The sequence below is a fragment of the Astyanax mexicanus genome, chromosome 5 (assembly GCF_023375975.1).
Source record: "Astyanax mexicanus isolate ESR-SI-001 chromosome 5, AstMex3_surface, whole genome shotgun sequence".
In the NCBI taxonomy this organism is placed as follows: domain Eukaryota; kingdom Metazoa; phylum Chordata; class Actinopteri; order Characiformes; family Acestrorhamphidae; genus Astyanax; species Astyanax mexicanus.
The window spans coordinates 49,028,875-49,050,275 of NC_064412.1; the positions used below are offsets into that span (position 1 = coordinate 49,028,875).

At 40.3% G+C, this 21,401-nt stretch overlaps 1 protein-coding gene across 2 annotated transcripts; it reads right to left on the reverse strand.

Annotated features, from left to right (window-relative positions):
* Positions 1 to 123: 123 nt before the first annotated feature.
* Positions 124 to 17,719, reverse strand: atg4b (autophagy related 4B, cysteine peptidase). 2 transcript variants are annotated; one of them, XM_022675448.2, is made up of 13 exons: positions 17,620 to 17,719; positions 13,069 to 13,170; positions 12,912 to 12,983; positions 11,685 to 11,783; positions 8,876 to 8,977; positions 8,671 to 8,743; positions 7,886 to 7,965; positions 6,458 to 6,651; positions 4,614 to 4,692; positions 4,344 to 4,489; positions 2,210 to 2,266; positions 2,025 to 2,118; positions 124 to 796 (listed from the first exon to the last, which is right to left on the reverse strand). In XM_022675448.2, the coding sequence occupies exons 1-13, from the start codon at positions 17,627 to 17,629 to the stop codon at positions 723 to 725; spliced, it is 1,182 nt and encodes a 393-aa protein (XP_022531169.2). In that variant the 5' UTR covers positions 17,630 to 17,719; the 3' UTR covers positions 124 to 722. The 2 variants fall into 2 exon arrangements, with proteins under 2 accessions (XP_022531169.2, XP_049335272.1); XM_049479315.1 differs by lacking the exon at positions 17,620 to 17,719 and adding an exon at positions 14,793 to 14,876.
* Between the last annotated feature and the right edge of the window lie 3,682 nt (positions 17,720 to 21,401).

Consider the following 21,401-nt stretch of genomic DNA (forward strand, 5'->3'; position numbering starts at 1 on the left):
CATCTACATATTCTTTGATTGGATTGGTGTATTATGCACCTTCATAGCCTTACGGAATGAGTATAGCGAAAGCAAACATTACATTAACAATTAAACAGCACAGAACTCACAAACGCTAAGTGGTTCATGTAGAATTTTTTTTATTGATTTATGTTTTATCTTACTTAAAATGAACAGTTGGGTAAATAAATAATCTTAAAATAAACTTGTATACAGATATTTTAAACAGACTGTATTACACAAGCTAACCTACTTGGTCTGTAACCTTCCCATTCATCTTCCGTTCACAAGTTGCTACAGACGTCAGATTTTAGCAGTATTGGTCGAGAGCACACTCGAAATAATCATAACCGATCAGCCATGCTCCTGATGACCACCGAACGCTTAGTTATGGCGAATCTGCATGAGGGTCGGAGGGTAAAAGGCACCAGATCACTGAAAAGAGCGAAGTGTTAAGACTCAAATGGATACAGGTTAATGTGAATACGCACAAACTGAGCTCGTCCCGACCTCGGTGACCTCTGACCTCAGGGTTACTCAGGATGAGGCGGAGAGCAGTCAGTATAGCTGTAGAGCAAAAAGCTGTGTGACGCAGGTGCCTATGCCACAAAATGCCAGGCAGGGTTCATGTCAGTGGTACTACTCCTCTCGGACCCCCGTTCCTCCGCTGAGGGGAGTCTAACACTGAGCTGTCAGTTAAAGAATCAGGCTCCTCCTCTTCCTCACAAAGACAGGATCTCAAACTCTTCATCTTCAGAATCGAAGAATCGCTCGAGTCGGTCCGAGTCCGAGAAATCTGCGGAGTGATAAACAGTGTTAGATAAAATGCTTCACACCTGAAAGTTAAGACCACAATCCCACACTTCATGTGTTTGGTACACTATACTTAGTATATTTAGTATCTGTATTTAGTCTGGTTAGTTTTGTTTTCACACTGCAGTTTCGTAACTGAGCAGTGCTGTACTACAGGTGCATCTCAAAAAAAATTTATATTATTGAAAAGTTACTTGATTTCAGTAATTCAGTTCAAAAAGTGAAACTCATTATATAGATGTATTACACACAGAGTAATCTATTAAAAATGTTTTTTTTATTGTGGATAATTATGGCTTACAGATTTTCAGGGAAAACACTGCACTGACTTTGGACTTGATAAAACACAGTGAACACCAGCAGATGACATGTCTCTCCAAACCATCACTGATCATCAGTAAATTTTACATTTCATTTGAAAATCAAGGGAGCAGAGTCTGGAGGAAGAGTGGAGAGACACACAGTCCAAACTGCTTGAGGTCAAGTGTGAAGTTACTAAACTTCACATTAATTGGTTTGTAGATAAGTGAGTTGATTTTCCAGGTGATGTGCGGACAATGCAGGTGTGTCTTACAGCAGAATGAGTCCCCTCAGGTTTCTTTATTTCTGTTTATAAATAAGAGTTAATCTACAGTTACAATAGATACAGAATCACCAGCAAAGTCTGCTGTACCCATACTGCTGTGTGATGAGCCTACATGCCAGGGGGAGTCAGATTTCAGCACAACACTGGTTCATTTTTCCACTGGTTTGTTTGAAGGCTGAGAAAAGACTGACTCAACTTCCTGTAATTGGTCCAAAATTTTAACCACCTAGAAAAGTGTTTTTTTACGCTGCAAACGAACCAGACCATGGTTCAGTAGATGGACTGAGACTACTTCTTTGGGTTGGACCGTGGTTCTCGGTCACTTTTCACACCTATACACTGCAGAATTACAACACACTTGAAGAAAAGTGCCGGATCAACAGCTCTAATACGTCATCTATCAGATGCCTGTGCTGACCAGCATCACTATGTAAATAAGTAGAGAGAGAGCATGACCAACTAACTGTACTCTCCCAGACTCCGGCTGCTGATGGAGAGGCAGCATGACCCAGGATCCAAACTCGTGATTATGGGCCATAGTGTCAGCGCATTGATCTGCTGCCCATAGCCAATAATAAACTCACATCATGTTTCGAGTCGCATTGTGATGAGAATATGAGATTACCTGGAGTGAGGTTAAGTACTTCAGTGTTGAGTAGATGTGACGGCTGACTGTCTACCAGCTCAAACATGGGCAGACCTCCTTTACAGCTCGATAACTGCAAAATAAAAGCATGACATTCAGAAAAGCTTATGGAAATTATCTACGCAAAGCTTGAAAAAAAAACAAGATAGAGGTAAAAGACTCACTTTTCGAATATGAGCACACCAGTCATCAAAGTCGTCCTCCGTTTGGCAGAAGAAACCCTGAAAGAAAAAAGAAAAAAAAAAAGATCAATCTCATATGTGGCAGCAGCAAATGGCAACATGTGTTTGTGTCTGAAAACAGCTTTTTCAGTTTTGCATCGGAGCTGTTCAGTAACAGGTAATGTATATTAATTAATCATACATTAATTTAGACACATTTTTGATAATGTACATCCAATATACACAATATTCCCAAGAGTATTCACTCTTCTGCAATGTGGCTGGTAATGTAAGGCTTGGATGGAGCTGCTTGGCCATGGAAATGCTCTATTCCATGAAGCGCTTTACGTTCTACTGTTTTTGATCTAATCTGAAGCTACATGAAGTTTGGAGGTGTATATTGTTGTAGTGACTCTGCAGAAATTTGGTACACTATGCTCCTCAGCATCCGCTGACTTCCCTCTGTTATTTTACACTTACAAGAGTCGCGGTCATTGCTGTCATCTTATAATACCACTGACAGTTGGCTGACTGTTAGTAATGAGGAGGAAATTTCACAAATGGATTTTTTGCACAGGTGCATTCTTTTACTAATGTTTGTAGAAGCAGTCTGCATGCCTAGGTGCTGCTTTTATGCACCTGTTGCCATTATTACATTACATTACATTACATTACATTTGGCAGACGCTTTTGTCCAAAGCGACTTACAATAGTCAAGTACAATGTAAAATAATTTTAAAGGTAAAACATCTTTGGATAGGGATAAAAGGAGGTCAAAGGGGAATAATAGGATAGGGGAGTGAAGGAGGGGAAGAAGGAAATGAGGTTAGAAGTAGTTAGTGTGTTAGAGGTGTTAAGAGAGTAAGTGCTCTTTGAAGAGCTCTGTCTTCAGGAGTTTCTTAAAGATAGCGAGAGATTCTCCTGATCTGGTAGTGGAAGGTAGTTTGTTCCACCATTGGGGAACTCTGTATGAGAACAGTGTGGATTGCTTTGTGTGAATGTTTGTTTGGCAAAGCGAGGCGACGTTCATTGGAGGAGCACAGCGGCCGGGAGGTAGCGTAAGCCTTCAGGAGTGAGTGCAGGTAGGAAGGAGCCTGTTCTGTCATCACCTTGTAGGCGATTGTAAGAGCTTTGAATTTGATGCGAGCATCAACTGGTAGCCAATGGAGCTCAATGAGCAGCGGGGTGACATGTGCCCGTTTTGGTTGGTTGAAGACCAGACGTGCTGCTGCGTTCTGGATCATCTGGAGTGGTTTTACTACACAGGCCGGGAGGCCAGTTAGCAGGGCATTGCAGTAGTCGAGGCGTGAGATGACGACCGCTTGCACCAGGAGTTGGGTGGCCTGTTGCGTCAAGAACGGTCTAATTTTTCGGATGTTATAGAACGCAAAGCGGCAGGACCGAGCAACTGAGGCCACATGGTGCGTGAAGAGAAGCTGGTCATCAACCAGAACACCCAGGTTCCTAGCAACCTTTGTTGGTGAGAGAGAGAGAGAGTCGATGCTTATAGAGAGGTTGTGTTGAAAAGATGGTTTTGCTGGTATAACCATAAGTTCAGTCTTTGAGAGATTTAATTGAAGGTGATGCTCCTTCATCCATGAGGATATGTCAGAGAGACACTGCGATATCCGTGCAGAGATTGAGTGATCTTCATTATTGTGATTGGATCCTGAGTTTGACGATTTAACAATGTGTTAGCAAATACTTTTGGCAATATAATCTCAACATATTAATTATAAAATTTTAAACAAGGTTCAGGTTTTTAGCAGTATAGCACACTGTAGATTAGAGCTGCACAATACATAAGCTCAGCATGAACTTTAATGACAAATTAGCTATTTAGCCTGTTTTTTTTTCAGTCATGAATATCACCGCCAGCATTGCTCAGGAAAATCTGTATATTCATTGTTTTTTAACCAGTTCACCAATGATATCACAGGGATTGTTTAATATATTTATAATTCCTTAACAAAAAAAGTCAACTGATTTGATGTGCACACCTTGCAGAATGCATCATATGCTAAGTGGTTCATGTTTGTTTATCTGCCCATGGAGTATTTGAGATTAATCAACTTTCAAGCGAGGCTACTACATACATTGATTAAAGTTTGGACCACTTGAGCTAAACTGTACTTACAGCAGCTATAGAGGGGTCAAGCTCACAGATATGCATGCGGCAGGGAGGGTGCTGGCAGTGGTAAGAGTCGTCCTGGATATGGCTGCTTTCACACGGCTCCACAGATGGCTGAGTGGTGTGGGGGTCCAGGTAAATCAACTCCTCACCTGCAGGGGGCAGCATCAGCGAGGCACAGCATAAGGTAAACCTCAAATGTATTAAATGCACTTCAGCTTTCACTTGTTCAGTACTTAATTGATCTGACAGCTCGATCTGAGTGGCGGTGCTTACCGACAAAGCCGATGAAGTAGTGTGCACTGTTGGGCTTCCCCCCAATGACTCCTAAAGACTGAGGCATCATGAAACATTGCTGTGGATGAGATTGACACATAGAAGCACTTTAAATAACATAACACAATAATCTTTAGATACAATGGAAATATGCACATAATAATGAGTAGCGCCTTTCCACTGTGTGTTTATTCATAAACCAGTCACACTTCCACATTCAATTAAAGAGGAAGAAAAAGAGTAGCATTAAACATTTTTGAGGCCACTGACAGTTCCTATATACATCAATAATTCAGTTAAACTCACTCACTAGAGTTAATACTCCATCAAGATTACAAATGCTAAACAAAGCTCAGTTTATTGTGTGTCATTTTTAATGAGACAATCAATAAAACAAGCATTAAACTAAACAAGAGTGAGACTGATTTATTACAATTTGTGATTAAAATAGCAAAACTAAAATATCAGCATTAAATGATTCAGCATTAATTCAAACTTATCAGTGAGGACTAGGGGTGGAAATCAAAGGGCATCTCATAATATGTTATCATAATGAATTGTTCCCACGATACTGTGAATCTGTGAAAATGTACTTTACAACATCTGTGTTACTCCAGAAGATTAAATACTCCTAAATAAGCAAATACCAGGAATTATGGATTTATTGGTTCCAGTTTTACTGAATTTCACAACCAGTATTCCTCATCACAAGTTTACCCAATTTATTTAAAGCAGTACCTTTAGTAAGTTAAACGGGAGGTGGTGGGTTAGTCCTAGGGACAGGGTTCATACATGTATAATACATTTCCATGATTTTTTTTTCATGACTTTTCCATGGTTTCAAGGCAAACGTTTATGGCCATATGATTTTTAAAACATCAATGCAGACATGGACAATACAAAAAAAAGAAACTAAAACTTTAATTAAAATTGATTATAGTATGTCTAAAATTAATCTGATAAAAAAATTGGCACAATTTTTAATAATAACATATGTGTCAGATCCTGGTAGCTCCATTGTGTTAAGGCTAAATTACTGAATTAACTCTGAGCGGGCACATATTGTTAGCTCAAAATATTTTTTTTTCATTGATAAACTGAAACAAACATTTGTAGAGCAAATTTCCATGACTTTTCCAAAACTTTCTGGATATTTTTATTTTTCCAAAACTTCAAATTTCACGACTTTTCCAGGTTTTTCATGGCCGTACGAACCCTGTAGGGAGTTCAGAGCGCCTATGCTTTAATAAACATATACCGATGCCAAGTATCAATATTGTTTCACAGATAGACTGTGTATACTGTAGCTGGACAGAGCATCGTCTCTCAAAAGTGAAGCCACCACAGGTCGGGCGCCCCCTTGCTGTTCGGTTGCAGAAAGCTGTGTAATATCCCCACAGAATTCGTTTTATAAAACGTTATTCAGCTCTATTCAAAAAGGTGTGGTTATTGTAAAAGGGCTGGGTTACACCTAGCCGGGGTGGGACCAATGACTGTATGGGTGGGACCATAGAGTGTAATCTCTGTGGAGGCAGCCCGCAAGGGCGGGGTTATTTAAATGAGTAGGCTGTCTCTCCACAGTCTTTCTCCCTCCTCTGGTCTCTACTGCGCAGACTCGGGTTTCAGGATCGCCAACATGGCGGAAGATTTTGGCTTCATTTTCATTGAATGAATGGGAACAGCGACAAGGCGTCCATCTTTTTTACAGTCTCTGGTTTCACAAACTAAAACAACCGATAGTGTTGATCATAAAGAATGCTCTGCTGTGTAAAACTGGTGAGGTGTATTCCGCCCTCTAAATGCAGCTGCTTTCACACTGAACTAATCACAGTGCTTGATCTGACCTTCAGGGTCTCGATGTAGGCCTCGTTGATGTCGCTGAGGCCCAGTCGCAGGGGGATGAGCAGAACCAGTGGTTTCCACAGAGCCTCCTCTGCCAGTGCACACGCCCCTTCCAGACACCCATTCATCTCAGGGGGTCCGCCCGGCTCCGCACACGCCCCCCTCTCAAAATCCAACCACGGCATACACAACTTCTCTGAGGAAGACAAAAAAGACAGCTATGAGTACAGAGCTTCAAATCACAGCTGTTATATTTTATATTTTGTTGAGAATGTTTTAATGAAATGGACAGATTAACAGCATATAACATAAATTAAACATGAATTTTACCATTCTATTCCAAAACATGATTTCAGACACAGTATGGGGCAGTTTCCCAGCCTAGTCTTTGGCTACAGAGTGAATGAAGGCTTGGTCCCTGTTCAAGAAATTGGCCCTATATTTCTGAAGGTATCTAGATACCTGCTCATTAATAAGAGAACCGTCTGTTCTTTGCTGCACTCAGCTTCTACTCTGCTGGGAAGTTTTTTTTTTCCGTACAGTCAGTGCTTGAATTTTCCAGCTGCTGGGGACTAAATGCATTTATCCACAAGAATATTAATACAATACTGCAGTGGTGATGGCTCATTAGGCCTGGATTGCAAATTAAACTCCACCCCTTTTCCAAAAGTGATGAGTGAAGCATAATCATTTTATATACCTAGAAGTGAGACATTGTAAAGCTTACCAGAAACCAGAAAATTATAATAAACATTACCCATATCAGTCTAAATTTATAAAATTACACACATACAAAAGCAGTATGTAACATGTCTAACGCTGCAACATGCCAGCATGGAGTTGTAGAGGTTCCTAATGATAATATATAATGCATTTCCCTGAAGCCTACTGGAATCAAACAAAAACAAAAAACACCATAAATCTAATCTGTTCTAAATCACAAACTACAATGCATTTTCGATTCGATGTAAAATAATAGTGTATGACAAGATTTTTATGCGCTGCCAACGTGATCCGAGGATTGACGGTTCGAATCCCAGTTATGCTGCTTGCCATCGGCAGCCATAGTCCGGGAAGTTGGTCTTGCTCCTTTTGTGTGGGTAGATGGCACTGTCTTTTCACATCACTCTCAAGGTGATGTCGATCAGCAAAGGCGTCTGTGGGCTAATGTATCAGAGCTGAGTTGCTAAGCGTTCCTTTGAACGCAACCTACCAAATAATGCTACGTTAGCAGCAGTTTTCAAAGAAGTAATGGCTGACTTCACATGTGTTTGAGGAGGCGTGTGCTGGTCATGTGTTGGTGTTGGAGCCTTACTAGTCATAGAGGAAGTCCAAATGAGTGGGTTGGGTAATTGTCATAGCATAAATTGGGGAGAAAGAATTGGATAGAAATGGATAAATGTATTCACATTTCATTAATGTCTACTCACTGATTTCCTCAATGACCACAGTATTGTCCATAGCCACGTGAATGGCCAGCCGACTCCATGTGTCAAACACTGTCAACTTCCTGTGGGAGGTGAAATTAACCAGTAAAGTCAGTATAGTTAAGCCACATGCACAAAGAACAAAAAGAAAACAGTTTAACATACATAGACATGCCAAAAGTCATGAGACAGCAGTATTTAAAATGTTTAAAGTGATTAAAGTGTTACCCATGGAGACGGTTGAGAATAACCACGCCTGTATAAGTTGTAAAGTGCTATCTTGTGAGTGAGGTTAATTGAACATTGATCAGCATGTTAATGATAAGGTCAGGTGAACTATGGGAGTTGTAGTGAGGTCTGATCGTGGGTTCAAATGGATGGGATGATACGTATTTCTGAAGCTGGGTGGGTATTGAAGATTTCTCTATCCACAGTGTCACTTGTGTACCAGGAATACACCACAGAAGGCTAATATTACCACCCACAGTGGACAGTGCAGTGGTGGGTAATGATGGTGACCAGCGGCATCTGGCTAGAATTGTCCATTTTTGAACAGACACTATAGTGACTCTGGCAGAAATCCAGAAGTCACATCCACATTCAATGTAGGAGACCCTGCCTACATATCCCACAGGCCAGTGCAGGGGTCTATAGTGTTTAGTCATTCATTTTCAAGGGACAAAATTTGGCATTTTAGTCTAATTTAGTGTAACCAGTGTCATTTATAACCAGTGTCATATTTCCTAATGTCCTAAATTTGATAAATGCAAGAATGCTTCTCGACTTACTTGAGTACCTGTGCCACCGTATTTGGGCCGTACCACTGGCCTATGGACTTGCCTTCCCCGACTCCCATCTGAGCTGAAAGAAAAACGGGTAAGCAACTGTGAGCTAGTTTAATCAATATATCTGACTGAATTTGTGAATACAGCACAGCTAGACCACTCTGGCTAATTAAACAACATATCACTTAGCAGTCAGACTGCATTTTACCGATCTGGTGGATGGAATAGTAGCTGTCTTTCTTGTCTATAAAGGCATTGAGGATGCTGATGTACTCCTCTCGCTGTCTCTGGCCTGCTACCCATCTCCAGTCTGAGAAAACAAAATGGGACATTTTTTTTAAATGACCAATATGTATGATATTTTGTGTAATTACTAATGAAATAATATAAATGTGTGATCATGCACTAAGGAAACATGGTAGGTTTAAGCTGTCAGCTCTTGACAACAGAGCTTCAGCCAGTTAGACAGTATTGTGTTTTAGTCTCTGACCCCACCCACTGCCTGCCAATTTCACACTCCAATTTGCCAGGTATGGAACATAATAGAAGACAAACACAACATGCTGCAGACTTGGCTTTCTTGTAAAAAGCTCCATGAACAGAAACTGAGTAAAACACCATTAAATATTTGCATTGCAGATTACATTACATTACATTACATTTGGCAGACGCTTTTGTCCAAAGCGACTTACAATAGTCAAGTACAACGTAAAATAAGTTTAAAGGTAAAACAACTTTGGATAGGGATAAAAGGAGGTCAAAGGGGAATAATAGGATAGAGGAGTGAAGGAGGGGAAGAAGGAAATGAGGTTAGAAGTAGTTAGTGTGTTAGAGGTGTTAAGAGAGTAAGTGCTCTTTGAAGAGCTGTGTCTTCAGGAGTTTCTTAAAGATAGCGAGAGACTCTCCTGATCTGGTAGTGGAAGGTAGTTTGTTCCACCATTGGGGAACTCTGTATGAGAACAGTCTGGATTGCTTTGTGTGAATGTTTGGCAAAGCGAGGCGACGTTCATTGGAGGAGCGCAGCGGCCGGGAGGTAGCGTAAGCCTTCAGGAGCGAGTGCAGGTAGGAAGGAGCCTGTTCTGTCATCACCTTGTAGGCGATTGTAAGAGCTTTGAATTTGATGCGAGCATCAACTGGTAGCCAATGGAGCTCAATGAGCAGCGGGGTGACATGTGCCCGTTTTGGCTGGTTGAAGACCAGACGTGCTGCTGCGTTCTGGATCATCTGGAGTGGTTTTACTACACAGGACGGGAGGCCAGTTAGCAGGGCATTGCAGTAGTCGAGGCGTGAGATGACGACCGCTTGCACCAGGAGTTGGGTGGCCTGTTGCGTCAAGAACGGTCTAATTTTTCGGATGTTATAGAGCGCAAAGCGGCAGGACCGAGCAACTGAGGCCACATGGTGTGTGAAGGAGAGTTGGTCATCAACCAGAACACCCAGGTTCCTAGCAACCTTTGTCGGTGAGAGAGAGAGAGAGAGTCGATACTTATAGAGAAGTTGTGTTGAAAAGATGGTTTTGCTGGTATAACCAGAAGTTCAGTCTTTGAGATATTTAATTGAAGGTGATGCTCCTTCATCCATGAGGATATGTCAGAGAGACATTGCGATATCCGTGCAGAGATTGAGTGATCTTCAGGTGAGAACGACAGGTATAGCTGGGTGTCATCAGCAAAGCAATGGTAGGAAAATCCGTGTGAGCGGACAACCTGACCAAGAGAGGTGGTGTATATGGAGAAGAGAAGGGGTCCCAGTACCGAACCTTGGGGAACCCCAGTGGATAAGGAGCGGGCTGAGGACAGCTGTCCTTGCCACGACACCTTGAACGAGCGCCCAGTGAGGTACGATCTGAACCATGACAGCACATTGTCTGCGATCCCCATGTTTGAGAGTATAGTTAGGAGGAAGTCATGGTTGACTGTGTCAAATGCGGCCGAGAGGTCCAGCAGAATGAGCACGGAGGACTGACCTGCAGCTCTGGCAGTTTTCAACGCTTCAGTCACAGACAACAGAGCCGTCTCGGTAGAGTGTCCTTTTTTGAACCCAGATTGGTTCTGGTCCAGAAGGTCATTCTGGGAGAGGAAGCCAGAGACCTGATTTAGAACTGCTCTTTCTAGTGTTTTAGAGAGAAAGGGTAGCAGTGAGACCGGTCTGAAGTTGTCAACCTGGGCGGGGTTGAGAGAAGGCTTACAGCCCAGAAGGACTACAAGCTGCTAATTTTCCCCCGAACAAGTACTAGAACGATAGGCTAAGCTAATGTAGCTAACAAAGTAATTAGAATCACAGTCACTACTAAGTAAGGGTGTGAAAGTTTACAGTTGAGGAGTTTATATACTTGGAGCGGTTTCCCTCGATTTGGTTTGTTTTCACACAGGAACAAATTTAAAGGCACCAAAATGCACCCTAGCAAACCACACAAGCACAGTCTTCTCTGACTTTCTGTCGCAGAGAAAGAAAGTAAATACAGAAAGAGGTTCAAATGTTTCAGACAAGCACTAATATTTGTGCACTGAACAAAGCCGCAGCGCTTTGAAACACATTGTTTTTAATGGAATGTGTGGCTTAGATATCTATATAGTAAGTCCTGATGTGCGATGCCTAATAAACCATTCAGCTTAAAATACGTTTGATGGGTCGCATCACATTCCCACCACAAACAAACCGCTCTGGAGTAAGCCTGGAACAGAACCAAGACAACCTCCTCTCTTGGTGCGATTGTTTTGGTCCACACCCAAGTGCAATTACTCCAGACTTGTGCTGGCTAATGCAGTCATAACACAATATGCTAACATGAACAGCTGTAAGTTTAGTATCCTCAACCTGGCAACCCACATAAGCTTTATGTCTGGGAAAGAAGGGGTTAGGTAGACAACTCTCTTCAGTGTTTTGAAATTTGCAATTGCTGTGTTTTAGTAAATATTGGCCCTTTAAATGTCATAATGATGCACAGAAAAATACAAAGAACATGAACCACACATCACATGACGACTGTGTGCAAGTCTGTGTGCAAGACTTTGTACCTCGACCCAGGTGTGTGCGGATCAAAGCTTCCGCAAGGATCATCTGCCCGCACCGCAGCATACAGCCCCAGCCAGTGTCAGATGTAGGTCCAGTTCCTCCTGAAACAAATGCCCAGTTTGTTTTGGTACACTATACCTCCAAATGTTTATGGACACTACTTCTAATGAATGCCATTCAGATACTTTAACTTGTTGAAACTGATGTACAAATTTATACAGTTTGTCTATTTGCTGTATTGTTTGTCTATTTGATGGTATTTAAATAGTTTATCCTGATGGCAGCAGATGTTGTTTGGATGATCCCTCTCCTTGCAGGTATTGGAACAATTGGTAAAGAATTTAAACATTTTATTTTTAGGTTTCCATCCTGCCTCAGTCTTTATTTTTTTATAATTTTATTTCAAATTTTTCCCATTTTCTCCCTAATTTACACAGCCAATTACCCAACCAACTCACTAACACTCCGCTTTTTACTAGTGATGCCACAACACACCAGGAGGGCGATGACACACGCTTCCTCCGATACATGTGAAGTCAGCCACCGCTTCTGCTGCTGATGCAGTATTGCCGAGCAGCCAGCGTGCTCGGAGGAAAGCGCAGACTCGGTTCCGATACATTAGCTCACAGACGCCCTGTGCTGCAGACATCACCGTAGGAGTGATGTGGGGAGAGAACGCCATCTACCCACCCAGAGGAAGCAAGGCCAATTGTGCCCACTCTGTGCGCCGGCAGCTCGATGGCAAAGCTGCATGAGCTGGGGTTCGAACCTGCGACCTCCCGCTCATAGTGGCAGGCTTTAGACTGCTGGACCACTCGGTGCCTCAGTCTTTTTTAAATGGACTTTGGCATTTGCACCTTGAGGAATATTTTCTGAAATTGTTACATAATTATTAGATGCAGTTTTTGTCAGATTGGTGAAACCCTACCCATCTTTGACACTGAGAGACTCCACCTTTCTAAAGTCCTCTTTTTAAACCCAGTCAGGTGAACTAGTGATGCCTTGCTCCCATTAGGTTATAGATAAGTTAATGTCTCATGTGTTTTGTGTTCTATTGAGCCTAAAATACAGCTCTGTCATATAAGCAAATACTGCCTTCTGTTTTTACTTACATTTATTTACATTATTTACATTTATTTCTTGGAATCTGGATTGTAAAATACATATTACATTAAATTAATAAAAATAACCCTGCTTATGTTTATTATATACAATTTGGAAACACTCACCGATTGGCTGGAAGTTTTTTCTGTAGGTGAACCACATGCGTGAAGTAATGTCTGACAGGATATCATCCTTCTCTGTGGAAAAACAGAACATCTCAGAACATTTCATCACATCCTAATCTAACTCCACTCTAATTCCACTGAGAGCTTATTAAAGTACCCTTTAGTGCATTGAACTGTTTCCCCAGGATCCAGACAGGCTCCGGCGTCTCTGGGAAATCCTCAAACTCCCCAAAGCGCAGTGTGTCGTACGTCAGAGTGGCTGCAGGCAGAGTAATTTAATAAAAAAAAAAAGAGTTAGTAATGCTAGTATTTGTGACTATGCTTGACAAACTCCCTTACAATGAAACAAATAAGGAGTGGATGGAGGTACCACACTGATGGAGATGGAGGTACCATGCTGATACCTGCACCATCTCCACCAACAGGTGAGTCCTACAGAGCTACCCCTGGTCACCCCCCCCCCCCTCCCTCCTATGGACCTAGCCCAACCCCCTTAACATGACTAAAGGTCTTGTGACAATACCGCTTGACATAAACATAGTGTACACAATTAACACGTTTCTCTTTACATAATTGCCCTGAACCCCCCCCCCCCCACCAGAATAAGCAGTCAGCCCTACAGCCTACCCCATGGAGTGAGCTACCCCCTTACATTCATACATACTGGTAAATTTAAAATAACTAAGGTAAGTATAACAGGTAGGCTTAGCGGGTAAGTATTATAGGACATACACTGCTGGTGGTGAGCAATTTTATTGGCCTCATCAAAATACTTTATTGTAACAAAAAGAAGATTTGCCTGCTGTGTTATCACATGGCTTAAACAATGAATTCCATAATATACACGATGGGTGGGATTACACTGACTACACAGCTTTCTGAATGGAGATTTTATATTAAAAGAAAAATATAGGCTGAATCCCAGTCTGGGAAACTGTCAGATATTTTAAGATGAACCCACTGTACACACAGATGTGCAAAAATAAAGTACCACACAGCATGTCTGGTACCATTACTTCCAAACAAACAGAAGCATATTGGCACCATGTCTAATGCCAGACGTGTGCTCTTGAGGAATATAAAGCCCCCAGTATTAAGCTGTAGAGCAGTGAAACTGTTCTCTGGAATGATGGAGCTCCATCCAATACTTTCGGAAGGAATGAGCTGGAGAGTTGGAAATGAGGCGGATGGTGATCATCAAATCCAACACCCTGACCTCTCTAACACTTCTCTTGTCTCTGAATCCAATCAAATCCTCAAAGTAATGCTGTGAATCCAAAATCTTAAGTTGATGAGTTGTCCCAATACTTTCTGTTCTTGCAGTGCAGGAAATACTTTAGAAGCCAAAGAGTTCAATCCACAATTATCCCTGGCTGTGATTCCAACAGAGCATCATTACAATGCCCCGTCCTCTCCTCTCATTCACTCAGTGATGCAATGTGGGCCCAAGCATTTGTACATTACCTGTGTAATATGTCCCAAGTGTATTCAGTTGTCTAATAGCATTGCATTAATGTTAGTAAGAGAATATACAGTATAATGTCAAGCATGCTGCAGAACTGTATTATAATAAATGTTGCATTGATTTATTTATATTTAAAGATATTAAATATACCAATTAAAAAAAAAATCAAGTCTGTGAAATTGGTCTTAAATTGAAGATAATGTACTTTAGCTTATCTTACATATTATTTATTTGACAAGTATTTATAATGATGTGAAACTTGTGAAAATTCATGCATTTTATTTTTATATACAGTACACTATATGGTCAAAAGCATCAGTTTATCTGCACTGCTGTGTTTGGTGATGTGAGGCTTAGATGGAGCTGCTCAGCCATGTAAACTCTCCATTCCATGATTCTCTTTAAGATCTACTGACCTTGATTGAATCTGAAGCTACATGAAGTTTGGAGGTCTGTAGTGATGTAGTGAAAGGTGATTCCTCTGTTATTGTACACTGACAGAGCACAGAGTCGCTGTCGTTCCCAGCCGCTTCCACTGTATTATAATATCACTGACAGTTGGCTGTGGAATATTTAGTAGTGAGAAAACTTCACGACTGGACTCGTTGCACAGGTGCTGCATCTTATCAGGGCACCATGCTGGAGTTCACTAAGCTCCTGAGAGAGACACATTATTTTACTAATGTTTGTAGAAGCAGCTTTTATACACCTGTGGTCATGCAAGTGATTGGAACACCTGAGTTCACTGATTTGGATAGATAAGCAAATACTTATAGTGAAAATATAGTGTATATAGCCAATTGTACTGTATTCCAATAGCATGCAGCCCTAATTTGTGCAGTATTATATATTAGTATCATAATATTATATGCAGTATATATTGTACTATTAAATATTATTATAAATATACAATATTCTTAATTCTTAATGACAACATAAAATCCTTCCATTTCCTGTGGATGAGCTGAAGACCTGGACAAACACAGAACCAAACCCATATTCTCCAACAAAAGGAACTAAAGCCTGTCTGTCTGTCTGTCTGACTTTCTCTCTCTCTCTACATAAGCATTATTTACTGTATGTACTACCTATAGACTAGCACATTTATTATATATATATATATATATATATATATATATATATATATATATACAGTGAGTCCAAGAAGTATTTGATCCCTTGCTGATTTTCTTCGTTGGCCCACTAATAAAGACATGATCATTCTATACTTTTAATGGTAGATATATTCTTACATGGAGAGACAGAATATTAAAAAGAAAATCCAGAAAATAAATCTAAGGAATATATATTAATTGATTTGTATTTCATGGAGTGAAATAAGTATTTGATCCCTTAGTATTCATTAGCAGTTCTGGCTTTTACAGACCAGTTAGACACTCCCAATCAACTTGTTACCTGACCTGAAGCCACCTGTTCTCACTAATCACTTGTGTGAAAAACACCTGTCCACAGAATCAGACAGATCACACAGATTTCAAGTCTCCAACATGGGTAAAACCAAAGAGCTGTCACAGGACCTCAGAGTCAGAATTGTTGACCTTCACAAAGCTGGAATGGGCTACAAAAAGATTAGTAAGGTGTTGGATGTGAAAGTAACAACTATTGGTGCAATTATCAGAAAGTTTAAAGAGTATAACATGACAATCAACAGACCTCGGCCCGGTGCTCCAAAGAAGATTTCGCCTCGTGGGGTGGCAATGATGCTGAGAACGGTCAGAAATCGTCCTGCAACCACTCGGCAGGAGTTAGCAAATGACCTGAAGGCAGCTGGGACCACAGTTTGCAAGGAAACAATTGGCAACACTTTGCGCAACAATGGATTCACATCCTGCAGTGCCCGAAAGGTACCCCTGCTGAAGAGAGCACATGTGGAGGCGCGCCTCAAGTATGCCAATGATCATTTGAAAGATGAACCAAGTTATTGGGAGAAGGTTTTGTGGTCAGACGAGACCAAAATTGAACTTTTTGGCCTCAACTCCACCCGCCATGTGTGGAGGAAGAAAAATGCTGCCTATGACCCCAAGAACACTGTGCCCACCGTCAAGCATGGAGGTGGAAGCATAATGTTTTGGGGGTGTTTCTCTGCCAAGGGTACAGGGCTACTTCACCGCATCACTGGGAAGATGGATGGAGCCATGTACCGCACAATCCTGAGGGACAACCTCCTCCCCTCTGCCAGGGATCTGAAAATGGGCCGTGGTTGGGTCTTCCAACATGATAACGACCCTAAACATACAGCAAAGGCAACAAAGGATTGGCTCAAGAAAAATCACATTAAGGTCATGGAGTGGCCCAGCCAGTCGCCAGACCTCAATCCGATCGAAAATCTATGGAGGGAGCTGAAGGTCAGAGTTGCCAAGCGACAGCCCACCAACCTTCATGATTTAGAGAGGATCTGCAAAGAAGAGTGGGCCAAAATTCCCCCTGGTGTGTGTGCTAAACTTGTGGTTAACTACAACAAACGTCTCACCGCTGTGCTTGCAAACAAAGGCTTTGCCACTAAGTATTGAGTGTGTTTGGCAAGAGGGATCAAATACTTATTTTCCTCATTGAAATACAAATTAATTAAAATATATTCTTTAAAATTATATTCTGGATTTTTGTTTTGATATTCTGTCTCTCCATGTTAGAATATATCTACCATTAAAAGTGCAGAAGGATAGTGTCTTTACTAGTGGGCAAACAAAGAAAATCAGCAAGGGATCAAATACTTCTTGGACTCACTGTATATATATATATATATATATATATATATATATATATATATATATATATATATATATAACAATGCACACAAAACGTTAACACTGTCAACTTTACTCTGTACTTAGCAGTACTAACTAGCTAACATACTGTAGCTAGCTGCTATAGACACTACAGTGCCTACACACGCTGTGAACGCCTAAACGTCACATTATATGTGTATTTTAGGCAGTTATAAGCGTGTTTACATTTTATTAGACATTAAACGCGCTGATAAAGAAGATATTCTGTATCAATATTAAACAGTTAAACAGTGAAATGCCACATCCCTGTGTTTGTGTTCCTCCAGTTCTGGAACAGTCCAACAAAGCACCCTTTATTCCCTATTTAAAATCCTGACATCCACCTCAGTACACTCCTAACAGTCCCCTTATCGATAGAAGTGATTTAATGAGATATCGATCCCTCAGGGAGTAAAATCAGTAAAAATGCAGAGTAATTGTTTTGCTGTTTTCTTACCTGCATCCATCCCGACACTGCTGCACACTACCCTGTTTGCCTGGCCCTCTAACTGACACACACTCCAGCCAATAGGAAACCACTTTCAGCGCCGACGTAATATGAGGCCAGCCTGTAAAATTACACGAATCCTGCTTTTGGGCGGGCCGTTACATTCATCTCCGCCAATAGGAATAATCGGCAACGGTGCGGACGGTTGCAAATATGCTTATCCTGGAAGCTGATCAAAACAAAAAAATACTATAATATAATAATAATGTGTGTCACTTTAAAATGTCGGAATATTATGATTTTTTAAGCAAAATCTTGAACGGCATGTGCTCACTTTAAATTCAGATGTTCTTTTAAGTATTTTATCAATTTATTTATTTTGCGTAAACTTATAATTTATAATTTAAAATAAAAAAAGTAAACTATAAATAAACAAATAATAACCCGTGTCAACGGTGATCCAGGGTTTATGATGATCTTTTCCACGCGTAAATTAAATAATATATAACACAGCCTGTTTTTTATTCTTCTATATCCTTCTTTCAGGACCTGCCACTGTAAACAGTACGTAGCTGGTTGCTGAAGAATGTGGGCGTGTCTGTCTGTCCCTAAACTGGGCTGAACTCGATCCGCTAGATCTTTAAATTGAATTAATTTAATATTCTCTTAATTAAACGTGTTTTACTATTAGTTTACTGATTACACAGCTCTGTGAATCCGCTGTGTGGGTCAGGGAAGGGCGGTAAAGCTCGTATTCAGCCATAGTGCTGTGTTACTTAGTCACGTATATTGCGTAAACCGGTGGCAGACCTCCGTAAACACGGAGTCAGCTGACCCGCAGCGACCCGGGCTGAGTACCAATTCATCTCGTATAATAAAATGTAATATTATATCTCATATAATGGGTTTTCATTGGCTGTAAGCCATAATCATCAACAATAAAATAATTAAACTCTTAAAATAAATCACTCTGTGTGTAATACATCTATATAATATATGAGTTTCACATTTTGAACTGAATTACTGAAATAAAGTAACTTTTCAATTATATTCTTATTTTTTGAGATGCACTAGTATGTCACATACATTTACATATATTTCTGTTCCGTGTGTGTGTGTGTGTATAAAACCATTTACAAATAAATGTATGAATATGTATGAAAATGGCCAACAAATATTTACTTAATTGGCTGTTATTAATACATTTAAAAATGTAAACAATATAAATTAAATAAATTTCACATGTATTAAAATATGTGACCATTTATATATACATATTACCTGTTAAACATGGTGGTGGTAGCTTCATGCTCTGGTGCTGATTTGATGTCAGTGTAATTTTGTTACAAAAAAAAAGGAATTAATATAATCTTATACAATTTCATGGACTATTTTTTATTCCTTATCATTTGAATGTGTTTTAATGTGTATCATAGTTTCACATAGTCCTTAATCAACACAATTACACTACTTTTGTTCTCCACATGATGGCAGTGTATTCTTATTTGTGGAGTTACTAAAAGTTTCAGACAGTCGACACACGCAAGGCCTCACAGAACTGAAAAGTCTGTGTTGTGGTAGTGGGGTGAAAAAGTAACATGCATTTTTATGTAGCTAACTTAAAGAAATAAAGTCTCAAGTACGGCTTCCATACTGTGGGGTTAGTTTTAGCATGATGTTACACCTAATTGTATGTGTGTGTGTGTGTGTGTGTGTGTGTAGTGGTACATACTCTGGAGTGATACCTGTTGTTGTTTATTGATCTATTGATGTGTAATAACATGTTTATTGGAGGTTAAGGTCCTATGAGTTTCTATATTATTAGTGTGTGTATTAGCATTAAAGTTAGCTTCCACTCGCTTCTTTGATTTTGTTGGGTGCTGCTTTAAAAAAAAGAAAGGTGTTTGGTTCTCCCATCAGTAAAACAGGGCGATGGTGTTGTTAACAAAGTTCACATCTTCCTTTGTGGCATTTTAAGTTGTGAAGGCTGGGCGTATAATATTTTGCAAGTTTCGCAAAACCCAAAATGTGTCAGTTTGTGTCTTGACCTCCCCTACAGTGTCTCCCCACACTACAAATGAATCCACATGCTGACTGTGATCATAACAGTGACAGCGCTGCTCCTAATCTAAGCAGTGTGTTGTTTTCATCTGCAGCATCATCTGCTTTCACTCACTCTAAAACTTGTTCTGGCGCACTGACAGTGCGAGACATACGAACAAAAACACAAAGAAATGTCTTTACATTGATTCATTCACTGAAAAGAATTTTGATTGCTGTAATGGAATTAATCTAAATGCGTGAATGCATTGATGATATATGAGTGATTACAATATATGATATAATGGTGAAAGGATAAGTTTATTGTGGAAAACTGTACTGTAATTAACAGGATGCTTTTGTTAGACCCAGTTTGAGCCTCTAATCTGGATACAAGATAAGATTGAGATGGTTGGGTATGGAGGAGTACATGTTCTGTATGGCATCCTGCAGCACGTTTACCCATAGGTGCTGCTACAGCTGGGCCTGTAGATCCTGTAGCTCTACACTTGTAGGTTGAAGCCGAAGCTGCGTCCCAGCTGCTCCCATAAATGCTGGATTGGTGATAAATCTGGAGACCAGGCAGCACAAGGAAGTGTTAAAAATTGTTGGAGATATTCTTGGAAATCCTTGCTGTGTGTGGGTGAGCATTATCCTGCTGAAAAATGCTGTCAGTTGGAAGCCTTGCAATGAGAGACAGCAACACATGTGGCTGCAGGATGTCCTGCACATATCATTGTGCTGTTAGTGTTCCTCGTATCACTACTAGAGGTGACTGACTGTAGTATGCGATGCTTCGCAGATCATCATAGCAGCAGATGGGTAGAGTGTCGGTCCACAGCAAAGGCAGGATTCAAGCGCACACTAAAATTTGTTTCCAGTGTAAGTTTCCTCCTGTTATGTTACGGGTCAAATTAATCCGTTTTAAAGTTTGAATATCTAGGAAAAATAGTTAAAAGTATTTTTTTTTCAGTATTAAACTTATTAAGCTTGCCTTATTTGGTGTAATCAATCATCTTACATATTTGCAACCACCGCCTGCAAAAGATAAAACAAAATTGCAATGTTATGTTTAAATGTTATGTAAAACTATTGTGTTTTATATGTTGGTCTTTCAAAAGTAATAGTAGTGAAAGTAGTGAAACATTAAACAAGTTTGAACATGTATTTTTTTTTTTTTATAAAAACGAGTGAATTATCCTAATTGAACCAGTACCTGTTAGAGGTAGAGAACACCATTGCACTAAATATTCAAACTACTAAGCATTTTTTTTTGTTTCAGTCATTTTTTGGATAATTGAACATGCACCAACACCATTGCTGTTCCTGACAAATGAACATAACAGAAGGGTTAATGACAGCCCTGCAAATAAAGGCAACAGTGACTGGCTGATGTGCAGCTTAGATGGTGGGTGATTAGTTAAAACCACCATCCTGCTTCTGCAGTCTTAACAATCTCTCACCAAGAGGTGCACTACCCAAAAGCAGCCTCTGAAAGCATTTTTATAAAACAGTCGGGGAAGCAAGATAACATACTCTTGTGGCAAGACCAAGTGTCTAATCGGAACACACCTGTAATCATTTACATATCTGCCTGATACATAACCCCTAATGAGGCAGTGACACCACATTTGTCATTAAAAATGTATTTGACTTCATAGCTTATTATGGGCACGGTAGATTGCATGGGTGTGTACTAACACGACATATAATCCAATCCAGGCCAATCCAATGACAAACAATAATCCAAC

Bases quoted from the DNA above. Each gene is read 5' to 3' on its own strand.
- atg4b (XM_022675448.2), bottom strand. The intron at 8,744-8,875 runs GTAAAATGCAGT...TTTTTCTTTCAG, and splicing joins CTATTCCATCCACCAGATCG to CTCAGATGGGAGTCGGGGAA. The intron at 2,267-4,343 runs GTAAGTACAGTT...TTTTTCTTTCAG, and splicing joins TTGACCCCTCTATAGCTGCT to GGTTTCTTCTGCCAAACGGA.